The sequence below is a fragment of the Drosophila biarmipes genome, chromosome 2R, assembly GCF_025231255.1.
Source record: "Drosophila biarmipes strain raj3 chromosome 2R, RU_DBia_V1.1, whole genome shotgun sequence".
Classification (NCBI taxonomy): Eukaryota; Metazoa; Arthropoda; class Insecta; order Diptera; family Drosophilidae; genus Drosophila; species Drosophila biarmipes.
In genome coordinates this window covers 15123881-15136683 of record NC_066615.1, presented here as the reverse complement: position 1 = coordinate 15136683, position 12803 = coordinate 15123881, and the positions used below count along the sequence as shown (strand labels likewise).

Here is a 12803-nt window from a genome sequence, read left to right as displayed (position 1 = left end):
TTCGTTTTTCGTCAACAGGATTTCGTGGTAAGTGCCTTATTTATGGGATGACTGCTTCGCGGCGGTCGGTTGTGAAACGGTTATTGCCGTTGTAATGGTCAAGATGAAGTGGATTGGTTGTACATATGATGAAAGGCGCAGTTCCAAAATAGTTATTTGATAACATATTTTTTAATAGGTTTAATGGTTTTTTATGTATTTTATTAGTCAAGATGAAGTGGATAGCTGTATGATGCGGCTTCAAAATAGTTATTTAGACGAGTGGCTTTTAAATAGCTTTAATGGCTATAAGTTTAATAAGTTAAGATTTATACCTAATAATACAATGTGTATTAACTATTTCTTATTTTTTCGGTTTAATTACATTAAGCTTTAATTCAAATCTAGCTTTTGGCTTTTCGCAGGTTAAAGCCAAGCTTGTCCTAATGGCGCCATCTAAGAGTTATTCCAGAAACTTTGAAAGCCAACAGATGGCGTTAAAAATTATTTTTGTCCATGTATTTAACATGTAAAATGTAGACAACATTCAGTATTATACAAATAAATAAATTAATTAGTTTAAAACCTTGTAAATAATGAAAATTATAACATTCAACTTATCAAAAAAAATCGAATTATCTTATTAAAATTTTGGACGTATAAAGAAAGAGTAGGAAATATTTTGTACTGTAAATTAGACCTACTTTAAGCGAAAAAATTAACTAAATATTGTTGTTAATTTAAATTTTAGAGACTTTAAAAAAAAGTAGGAAATATTTTGTATTGTAAATTTAACATATTATAAGGCCAAAGTAGTAAACATAGGTTATAAGTAATATGAAGTTCCCCCTTAACCTGAGAATAAATAAATACATTTTCTAAATTGTATTAAAAATTAAATTAAATTAAATTAAATAAATTAAATTAAATTAAAAATGAACATGAAGCATATATGTTAAATTATTTAAATTTGAATAATTCAATTTAATCTCACTCCTATTCAGTTCTTCCCCATTTTATCGATTGCCCTCTGCATGATTTCCATGGAAAAAGCTGCTCCAAGACCAGAGACTCGAATAAATATAGATCAAAGTCACTGAAGTTAATGACGTATGCACGGCACAGCTTTGGGGTGTCGACGATTTAAAGGGGTTAAACGGCGGTCACCGATTTGCTCCCTCGGAATCCAACAGGTGAACCAATGGGAGGGTGGCCTGCATGGACTTCGCTGAACACTGACCTTAAAATCCAATTTTAAACACGTTTTGTGCATAATGTCCCCCTTTTTTACGCTTTGCAGTTGAATTGATTGATGGGAAATTAACTGAAAAGCAACAGAATAGGAGAGGAGATAAGATTTAAAGCAGTGAAAATGACTTAAATAAAGGCAATTCAAACCTATAAGCCTAGATTAAAGGCTGCTTAATTACACACCAAATCCGCTGCATTTGTGTGATTGCACACTCAAGATTCTCTTATTATATTTGTGCGTTTGTCAAGTGCAGTTTGAAATTCAAGTTGCCTAATAACTTAAAACCCCAAGCAGCTTTAATGGCCATAATTCGTCTTGGCCGCCGAAGAAGTAGAAGAACCCGAAGGCAAAAGCCAAGAGGAGTGTCTTGGTGTTGTGGCCATTGCTTTTGTTGTTATTGCGGTGTTAATGTTGTTGTTGTAGCAGCACTATTGACATTATTGATGGAAATTCTTTTGTGTTTTACGGAAAAAAGGCATGAAGAAAGTAAAACCTGGCCCGAAGAATGTCGAAGTTGCAATGCTCTGAAGTAGAAGATTGGAAGTAGTTTCTCTGTCAAAACAGCCGGAAGTTAGAATATTTTGTAAACCTTTAAAATTTGGTCTATAATATGTGATACAAAATTTATACATTTAAAAATTTTGATAAAAACGGGAGAAAATAATCTCTTTTGATTCTAAGATTTGTTGATTTCAAAAACCGTCCATGATATATATTCTTTTGTATACATTACAATCAAAGTGACTTATTTCTTACAATAAAAAATCTGAAAAAAACCTGAGTGTCGCAAAAACAAAAACCGATCCTATCCCTTACTTTAAATTTTAAACTTAAGAAGTAAAAATAATTTTTTAAAAATTAAAAAGCAACATTTCCTAATATTATATGAGAGTTTTATTTTCTTTCTTTGAGGTAAACAATATATTTGTTAGACTTTTGTTTTTAAATTAGCTAAAAATGTAAAGTGTTAAAAAATGCAATTAGTGTTACATTGTTTTCCCTTTATTATTTTTTGTTATACGATAATTCCAAGCTGCGTTTAGTATCCAAAATACTTTCTTCCTGCGACATTTAGAATACCTTCTGCCAAGAAGAAGCGACGCGCGCTGTTTACTCTTTCCTAGCAGCAAATGAAAGCCCAACGTGGACTTCGGGGACCTTATGTGGACAGGTGCAGTGGCCAGGTAAATTCAGGTGTGTGCGTGTGTTTGCCTCCGTTTTCATTTGCCGTCCGTCTGTTTTTCGAATGCAGCCCATACCAATAGTGTTACCCACACCGAACCCACTGCCAATACCCATAACCAGGCCCAAGCCCAGACCCATGTCCCCCGACTGCTGGGCCCAAAACGAACAGTTATGCAAATCGAGGGGAGGCGCACCCCCCATCCTTTTTCATTCTCCCACTCGAGAGCTTTACTTTTTTGTTTTTCTGTGTATTTAGCGCCTAATACCCAAGTTTATGTCGCTTAATTATAGACCTTAAGCAGCCGCCGCGAACCGTTGGGTCGACATGCTAATCGGCAGACCCAGAGGTCTACCCCTTTCCCATCCTGGCGGCGGTGTCGGATGGCCTTCTTCTGATCTGAGACGCCACTTGACGATCGAGTGGGGACAGCATGGAAATTCTAGTAGCTTGGGAGCGGAAATCCGCGATGCGAAAGCTTTTGTTAGCCAAATCGGGGTAATCGATAGGTAAGCACCGATCCCACATCAAGCGCCGGCCTTATAGAGTCGAATATTAAGCGGATTTGGCCAATTCGGTAGCGGGCTGAATGAAACCGAATCGAACGCAGATCTGCTTTTAATAAGACTTAAATAGCTCTCAGCGAACACGATTAATAAGCCATAAAAGTTGGGCTTTAATTGGCCGGCGAGTGGGAGGCTCAACGCGTTAACTGAGGAAAGTGTTCGGCAAAAGAATAGAACACTACAGTAACTACACTGAAAGAAAATCATGTACAGCAGAAAGAACAGAACTTACCACAGCATCTACACTGAAAGAAAATCATGAACAGCAGAAAGAACAGAAAGAAAAAATCATGTACAGCAGAAAGAACAGAACTTACTACAGTAACTGCAATGAGACTGCACCAACTATATTTTATTTAATTAAAGTTTTAATATGAAGATGATAAAAGAATTTGTACAAAGTATTTTTTACAAACAGTACATCTTATTACTTAAATATTGAAAAAATGTTCTTAAAAGTGTCCATTGTATTTCAATAATATTTTGATTACATCTGAGTTTATTTTTTTAAGCACTGAAACACAGTATTTAAAACCAAACTTCTAAAGATAATTATAGATAATAAAGACATTTAGAAAGGTAATAATGTTCATGTGATTTTGTATTTTTTATAAAATACATACTAACAAAATGTTTAAATATTTACCTAAATATTTATTTATTTCTTCTTGGAAAACGAGAGAAAAAACCAATCAATTTTAAGAATAAAATCATTTTTTATAGAAACTTTTCCCAGTGCCCGACCACATGAATATGATGTAAAGTTTTTCAGCTGGCATTGGGAGATAAGAGTGGAAACACGTTTCCCGATGCACTTTGCCCTTTACACGAATTTTGAATGCCAAGAGGACTGCATTCAGAAGTGACCGCCCAACAGGTGGGCGGTTTTCCAGTGGGTGGTGTTTTAAGGGCCGCGGGCCCTAGTTGTCCTTCACTTGCCCTTTACCCATGACATTAAGTGAATAAAACTGAGCGGCTGACTTGATTAAACCACCTGGCCAACTTATTTGCTGTCCCATCTGATTACTGAGTGCATCATAATGCATGCAACTTAGTGGGTACTTTAATTGCATTTCAATTTGAGAGCAGGATGCTGAAATTCCATTATGTGGCGGATACTCTATGGATTTTATTTTGAGAATAGTACATGTTTTACACTATTATTTTATTTTATTTAGAAATTTTTGGAGTAAAGGTAGAAAATAAAAAGTGTATACCACATTAAATCGTTTTTTTAAGGGCCTATGTTAATTATTTAAAAAGTACATTTTATATATTTAAAACCATTTTAAATAAGGACCCTTATATCATATTATAACTCTTTCACTCAATGGACCTTCAAGCCCTCTCCTCTCTCTAAGGTATTCAACACCCACAACATAGAGAGCTAGATGGAGAGTGGTGTCGTGGCAGGCAGCATTTTGTTGGCTACTCTGTCCCCACTTGTTGCTCTCTGAGAGCTACTTTTTGAGTGAAAGAGAACAATGGCAGAGAACGGTGCACAGTGGGTCGGGTCAGCCATTTAAGGAAAATATTTAAATAAATTGCTGGGATAAACCCTAATACTTTATCACTACCTAATGTACTTACTGTAAGAATGCCTTAACATTTACCTTTGATATTTACCAAAGAAAAATATATTTAAATTTAATTGATATAAGATTGCTTCATAAAAATCGTACCATTAATAAAATTTATTTGTTTTAAGTTATGCCAAATGAGAGTTTCTGGCTTCAACCTTTTTATAATATTTTTCATACATAGTCATGTTGTAGCTACGTATCTTATGCATAAATAGCATCTCCTATAGTTGATTTCCACTGAATGGGACCCTTACCACTGTGCCTTTGGGGAGAGAGCGAGAGACCCCAACTATTTAAGCCACAACTCGATGAAACTCTTGCTCAATCTTTGTTTTCGCAGCGCGGCGGTCGCATCGTGGTCGAAAATCAGAAGAAAAGGTGCCCGAAGAATCCGATAAATTCAACCGAATAGTTTTGAATAATTTTCAGCGGTTTTTGAATCGGTGTTTTTTGGATTTGCATACCGGTTTTTGAAAAACACAGTGACAATGAAGTGTTAGTCTAAGCATAAGCCAGTGCTTCGAGGTGCAAATCAAACGAAAGATACAAGAAAATCTCAATAGCAAATCAGAAATATAAGAGGAACAAAAAGTATGAAGTGAATTATAACAGAAATAATATTTTTCGTATCATTCTGGAGATTATGTATTTTTAGAAAGCGCAAATGAAACTCAGTGAAACAGTAACCTCTTCAAGCGAAAGGCCAAGTTGAAAGCTAAGCATTAATTTATTGATGAACTGGCTGTTTTTTTTCCATCGAAATATTTGTACTGATTATTGCGATAACTGCGCTTACAAAAAATATAAACATAAATACGAATCAAGTGAGTGTGTGCCATTGCAGTGAAGAATGTGCTAAGCAAATAAGGCACATGACAGCCATTTAACTGTAACTGAAACTACACACCGAGAAAACACTGAGAATTATTCGGGAAATTACATGAAATTAAAAATTAAAATACAAACTATCCCACAATATTTTAAAATAGTTTATCCGATTAGAATAAAAAGCACATTTTTGATCATTTTATATTTTCTATAAACTAAAATTTGGTTGATAAAAGGGGAAAGTCATACTTAGATCGCATAAAATCTTCATTTTAAGATAAAATATCCCAGTTAAGGTAAAAGAATTTAGTAGATACATAGGTGAATATCTATACATTAACTTCAGAAAGTAAACATTCAACTTAATTGACTTTTTCTTAAGTGCACTCGTAATGGAAATTCGTATAAAGACAGGTTGATTGACTGGTGCAAAGGGGGAATTCGAGCCACTTCAGATACTACCAAGTTCAGTGAGCAAACGCCCTAATGTCAAGGTCTTTCGCTTGGGGATCGCATTTTAGCCTAATGGACTTGACCCTAATTTTGGGGCTCTACGAAATTCGCAGCTTAGGTTACCGAAAAACATATTTCTTCAATTAGAGTTGGGGCCTTTGGTCTCAAGTTGCAACATGTGCCGAAAAATAATTCAAAAAGATTAATCAATATTTTGAAATGAATGTTCCTAATTCTTTGCTTCTCTCTCAAGTGTTTAGTAACCCATGAAACTAACTAACGACAGTATACCTAAACAAAGTAAGAAACGTTAAAAAAACAGAGGAGTGTAATAAAAGTTTAGCAACCGCGAAAACGACTTACGAATTTTCACAACAACTTGATGTTTTGTAACGGATTTTCAACAAACTGGTAAAAACTTTATTGTGGATTCTTCTGCTGCTTCTTCTTGGCCAGTGTGACAAAAACATTTTGTGGCTCTGCGGATTTTTTGAGAACGCAAACTCTCACATTCACGGTAAGTTTGCTAATTATTGCTAAATTATTTGGTTAGCTATTTCACATACAATATCTTGTGAATGATTCATGGGAGAAAACTAATTCGAAGTGTGCCCTTGAATGAATCAGCTACTTGAGATGTCCTACATTCTGATTTGTTTAAGAAACTGGCTTTATAAATTGAAAATCGATACAAAAGAATAGTAATCCAATTAAAATGTATTTTTAAAGCTTTAAGGATAGATAGGTAGCCCCTTTTTCCATTTATTTAATTCTAATCGGATATTCAAAAATATTTTTACTTGAAAATGAGTTACATAATATTTGGATTGTTTTTTTTTATAACCTTCTTAAATCTCCATTTCTTTATATAAATTGTTTTGTAGGCTTAATTTTCATGTAAGTGGCATTAAGGACATTTAAATATCTCCCAATTATGAGTTATGGAAATCTAAGCTACTGTCAACTGGTTTTTCAAGTGTTAATATTCTGAAATCCGAATACAGCGTGGAGGAACGGCTCTGTCAGCTGTCCGTCAATAGATCAGGCCAAAACTGAACCATTTCGAGTTGAAGAAACCCAACCGCAAGACGTCGAAAGCGAGAGGCACCTGAACTTTAAAATCCGACCACTTTGATCTAGTACCTCTGAAATCGCCCAAGGTTGTCTATATCTACGGGTCTAGCGGGTCTAGCGGGTCCAACGCATTCCGACTTCGGTTTCGCTTTCGAAGTCGGCTTAAACTTGGCACCTGTTGCGGTCAGAGCAACACTCGCCTACACTGTCGCACAAAGTTCCGATCGATGTGAATTGGGTAGAATCGAAAATGGTCTGTGGCCGAAAGTGCTGTTTGTTCTGCCTGTTCATGAGCTCGTGGGGCTTCCTGATGCTGAACCTCCTGGGTATCTTCTACTACATCCAATCGCTGAATCTGCTGGAGACCCTGCCCCTGCCCCACAGCTTCAGAAGTCCGGAGGAGTTCAAGGAGAAGGCGGACGCGGCCTACCAAGAGGTGTCCATCCGATGCTTCGTGGCCGCCGTCGTCTATCTGGGATTCGTGTTCATGTCGATAGTGTTCATCCGCCGTGACATCAAGAGGAGGAAGCGGCTCTACAAAGGGGGTGCTCCGCGAATCCGACATTGATCTGTGTGCGTTCTCCATGTGATCGGTTGCTGAATAAACTATATATTTTCACGGCTCCAATTGCACTGCACCCACTCGCCGCCAGTCCACCCACTTGCCGGGCCAGATCAGAACCAGTTTGTTGACCGCATTCTGCGATTAGCCTTAGCTTCTTTATCGGCGAACCACTTTTCGGTCCGCCCCGGCTGTCCACTCCGCATTGTGCATTCGTCTCGACCAACCGATTTTTGACAGCGCACGTGACACCTTCTCCGAGGTGTGTTCTCTGTGGGGTATCATAAATTCACGTGAAATTCTTTTTCCGAAACATGCTAATGGGCTGTGGGTTCTGAGTCTTCGGCTCTACATATTCTGGGGGCCCTGGCTCTGGGGTTATGAATGTTTTCCTTATCGCCGGAGCTTTTGTGTCTGACACGAAAACCGTTGTAAATTATCGTGCACGATTTTCTAGTTGTACATTTGTGTATCTCGCTTGTTATCGCCACCAAGTGCAGTCTGCTAAAATGTGGTGCACTGCATTTTGGGGGAATTCGGGTAAACTGATTGGGAGATCTTGCAGTACTTGGAAAATGTTCTCATTTACCTATAATAACAGAACCTAAAAAGGCTTATACAGAAGTTTTTTCTGGTTGGTATAAATGGATTTTATATGCCTGATACATAAATATATCCATTAAATAACTCACAAATGTGTTAACTATTTCACAAGTGTTTTTTAAGCCATTACTAGTATCAGATTATATCAAAACTCATAAAGTTAGGATGGCCAAATGAAGACTGCAGCTAAACTCAGCAACATTTGATTTTAACATCGATTTAAGATTTTTAAGTTTGCCCTGGAAAAAAATTTTATATTTTAGTAGACACTTGGCTAAGGAAAAACTGTTCCCCAAGACCACGAAGGTCTAGAAGAGGAATCGCGGGAAGTGACGATCTAGAACCATGTCGCGATTTTTAGTGACGGCCAAAGAGCGGCTCCAACGGGGATGTGAGTTAAAGAAACGGTGGTCAATTAAATTTCAAAAATATATTTAAGAAGTGTTGGATAATAAAACCTGAACCCTGAACCCCCAGTGCGCTTTGGCCAGATGTTGATACACTACACTGGTCCTCAGCAAATGGCAGCCAAGAAGCCTCCAGCGCCACCCAAGGTGGTCAAGGCCACTCCGCCGCCGCCCAAGTCCTCCAAGCCGCCCAAGTGTCCTGGAGACAGCAAGGATATGAAGCGGAAGCCGGGCTTCTTCGCCAGTGGCGGTCAGCACGCGACGCTCAACGATTGCCCCAAGCCGGAGGGCGACTTTATGAAGGCCTGGACCGCCAAGAACAGCCGCTATAATCTCATCCTTATATCCGGAGTTCTGGCGGCAGGGGGTTCCGTGGGCTTCGCACTTTCTTCAGGTATGAATGGCAGCATGCTATCGAAGTATTTCGATTTTTTATGAGTAGGATGGGTTTACATTAGATGGTATCATTCCATTTAATTTTCTTTAAAAATCCTTCATCATAATGTCACCCTCTAGTAATATAATTTTAATACAGTAGAAAATTCTTGATGTTCCTTTTCTACTAGTATCAACAAAGATCTTCGATAATTTCGATATATTCGAAATGATATAAAGCTCTTTGACAGTTCCGATACATTCGATATACTATTGTTATCCCAATCCTTATATCCCGCGCCCACTATACACACTCCCCCAGGTATCCTTTGTCTAAATTGGAACATTCCCGAGTATCCCTACACGGATGATGAGATGGAGGACTTCGAGATCGAGGAGGAGCGTCGGCGGGAGGAGAAGGAGGCGCGCGAGGAGCGCCACCAGGATGCGGTCGAGGCCAGGGAGCTGGGCATCCGTCGCCGGCGGGCCAAGGAGGCCATGGAGCGGGAGGTGGACCTGATGCAGCGGGACATGGACGGAGGCATCTCCGATGCCGAGCTGGATGAGCTGCAGCGCCTGGCCGCCGAGCGCGAGGCCTTCGAGCTGTGGGAGAAGGACGAGCTAAAGCGGCTGGACGAGCAGCAGAAGGAGCGTGAGAAGGTCCGCAAGGAGAAGGCCAAGGTCAGGGCCGAGCGGGACAAGGAGCGCGACAAGAAGCGCAAGGAGAAGGAGGCGCAGCTGGAGAAGGAGGAGGCGGAGCGCGAGAAGGCCCGCGAAAAGGCGCGCGAGAAGGCCGAGAAGGAGAAGCAAAAGGAGAAGGAGAAGGCCGAAAAGGAGGCCGAGAAGGCCAGGAAGGCGGCTGGATACTAAGTCCTGCTGCCCCAGTTCTCTTTACTTTGCTGGCAGCAACACGACCACAACATCTATCAAAATGTTCCAGTCCGGCAAATACAAAGAACACCCAAATAGTATAGCCCCAAAACACTGGAAACACTGTTTAATAAATTAACAAAATTGGTTGCTGTTGGCCTAAGATAAGCTTTAGAAAACTGAGTTTTTTATCTAACTATCTATCTATTTTTTGCCTAACATTTTTAGATAGGTAATTATTTTTGCTATTAAGGCTAAAAAAAGTATTTCCCAATTAAATCCGACTTGGGGCAGCCTAGTTTTAAACGCATCCTATAGCGATGGTATAGTCTCGTCTAATTATGCATCTCGCGGCAGCCACTTTATTAACTACTTAGCTCGCCACATGCGCTCATTTCCACCGCTATAAAGTCAGCTCTCTGTTTCGGCCCAAATGAGGTGCAACAACAAAATTCTGGATGGCCCGAAGACCGATTCCGGAATGTAATAGCTATAGCCATGCCCCCGTCCATGTGGCATGCATTTAGAGTCAGTCAGGCAGTCAGTGAGCCGGAGAGGAAATGGCTCATTGCATGTAATCAAAGGCAGCGAAATTGTATCTCGCAGATACAGATACGTAGCGCTGGCGCAGCATAGATAGAGCAGCAGTGCGAATTCAATTGCGGCTTCAATTACGCATGGAAAGAGCGCTCCACTGTTGGCGTAACAACGACCACTTGTTGTTCGTCCCAATAAAGTGGTGTTCTTTCTCCGACTCGCCCCTCTAATCTATTTAATGAAAATTCGCTACCGATAGATGGATAGCAAGATAGATACATTTCGCCCCCCCCAGCCCTCGATGTATCTGCATTTGTATCTGCTGTGCTAAGTGTGCCGGCTTGTGCGCACATAATGAATCACAATCGTCGTCAGTTAAGCCCGGCTTATCATTAATCAAATTAGCTGCAGCAACATCAGCGGCAGCAACTACAACAAAACACTTGCTTGTCTGCCACCGAGTTGCAGTTGCATCTTGCCACTTGCGATGAGGCACAGTGGGCCAGATCGTCAGCGTAATTAACCATTGCCATGAGTGCTGCGATTGTGCCATAAATGAGCAATTGCCGCGAGCTTATCAAATGGAGTAGAACAATCAATTAACTGGAAGGGGCGAGGAGAGTTCTGGTTCTGGTTCAATCGGGTTCGGCGACCTGCAGAGGTGATCCTAAAACAGCTTGTAGCCCATTCGATTTTTGGTGGGGTTCTGAAATGCGTCATGGGGTCTAATGGTATGTTATAAGACTTTAGGATAAGGATGCTGGACCATAATGCACTAATTAATGTTGGTTTAATGGTTACCTCTGCAGGCAGTATCTTAACCGATAAAATACATGAGAAGAGCACTCTTTATTCATTAGTAAACTCTGGGAATAGAGCATTAGGTACATTAAATGCATTAGGCACATTAAATTCTATCATGTACCTAAATTAAGTTGATATTATTCTTGAGTTTTGCTATAATAGGCTATTTATTTTAGTTTGAGTACTGAGACTACCATAAGGAGACATAATGCTAGATATAGGGTATTTAATATTTATTTTAAAGAAATATGCTAATTATATCGGGTTATATTAATGGTTAAATATAAAGGAAATGCTTCAGAGATTAAGCTTAAATATTAATTTTTTTTAATTTATATCATATATATTATTCTATATGTTTTATATTACCCAATAATCTATGTTCCAATCATCACCTCGTTTTCCTGCTGACCTGCGACCACTGTACAGTGCCCACACATGCCCAGCCCGCTGAAGCTAGCTAATTTATCACTGGCATTCACGCTTCGGTATTCCCTATTCCACCTATATCCATGTCCATATCGGACCTGGGACCCCTCCCCACCGTCCATTTCTGACTGCGAGTGACATTATTACTGTCACACTGTGTCGCCCGATGCAGCTCCTCTGCCTTTTATAATGCATTTATGCTGCAATTTGTTTGAATTAGCGGCCCGCGGAGCCCCGACATCCAGTGGATGCAACTTATGGAGCGACTTCGCGACGGCGGAGAGTGCTGCGGGGGCGGAGTGGCGTGGTGTCACCGGTTTAGTGGTTTATTTGGGGCGTGTACCCATGTATCTAGCCCGATCCCGACTCCGATCCCGTACCCGTTCCCCAGCCAGCCGGGCACAAGTATCTTATGCAAGCAGAGCAACGAAAAAAAGAGAGCTAGAGATTGGTCTAAAGTAAAAGTAGCTGCATTTACCCAGTTGCAACACCGCCAGTTGAAAGCTTCCGGGCAGGGGCGTTGCCCATGGAAATGGGATGCAGCAGCTCGAGACCAAAGAAAATTCCAAAGTAACTGGAACACATTGCCATGGAAATCCCCTCGAATTTCCATCTACTCTGGCTACGAACAAAGCATTTATCTCATAGTTATCATGGCAAATAAGAGTTTACAACCGAGTTGATGGGTTTACACTAGTTCTAGATCGTGTCTTATCGGGTTTTACAAGTAAATATTTGCATCGGTTGCTGGATTTGGGTTTATGATAAGACTTACAGCAGCAGATTGTAATGTGGATGCTGGAACTTCCCTGTAATTTATGGTGCAAGGTATAGTACTTTATAAAGAAAAAGAGTCTTGGATATTTCTTTAAGTTCTATCTTGTTTCTTCATTTCTTTGGGTTGGCTTTCCCCTCTAAGAAGAAATTTTCCGTCTATTGACCTGCTACTTTCCCCGCCTAAACAAATTGGAACTCTCATTTGATAAGCGTTACAGTAATTAAACAAATTGGCCAACTGGCCGCTTGGCTTTTGGGGGCCTTTTGAACAAACAAATCGAATGGCGCTGGTAATCGAAGCTGAAGAATTGAGAGCCGAGAATCGAGCCGCGAGAATGGAGAACGGCGGAGAGCAGCGAGCGTGCCAAGCGGCGTTTTGTATCTGGATTGAGGTCTTGCCACAGTTAGCCGAGCAAAGCGCAGTTATACCAATTCTCCACAGCCCGTCTCGGCCACAGTGGGTCAATTCTCCATGCTCCACTCTCGGCAATCAATTTGTGCGACTTGTTCTAGGCCTTCTT

General features: G+C 40.1%; 3 protein-coding genes across 7 annotated transcripts in view; all 3 read left to right on the top strand.

Moving 5' to 3' along the window:
- Positions 1 to 4898: 4898 nt before the first annotated feature.
- The window catches only part of LOC108036460 (protein enabled), a 43281-nt gene continuing 35376 nt past the window's right edge, over positions 4899 to 12803 (top strand). For 2 of the 5 annotated variants that reach the window (XM_050887373.1, XM_050887371.1), the window contains exons 1-2: positions 4907 to 5154; positions 6098 to 6361. The gene's annotated coding sequence lies outside the window, so the exon portion shown is untranslated. Of the gene's footprint in view, positions 5388 to 6097; positions 6362 to 12803 lie in introns of all 5 variants that reach the window. The other 3 variants (XM_044091795.2, XM_050887372.1, XM_017112628.3) reach the window with 3 other exon arrangements.
- LOC108036463 (ribonuclease kappa-A) lies at positions 7035 to 7546 on the top strand. Its single transcript, XM_017112631.3, has one exon. The coding sequence runs from the start codon at positions 7169 to 7171 to the stop codon at positions 7484 to 7486; it is 318 nt and encodes a 105-aa protein (XP_016968120.1). The 5' UTR covers positions 7035 to 7168; the 3' UTR covers positions 7487 to 7546.
- LOC108036462 (histone-lysine N-methyltransferase, H3 lysine-79 specific) lies at positions 8275 to 9903 on the top strand. The gene is made up of 3 exons (XM_017112630.3): positions 8275 to 8474; positions 8561 to 8884; positions 9188 to 9903. Exons 1-3 carry the CDS (start codon positions 8429 to 8431, stop codon positions 9733 to 9735), a joined length of 918 nt encoding a protein of 305 aa, XP_016968119.1. The 5' UTR covers positions 8275 to 8428; the 3' UTR covers positions 9736 to 9903.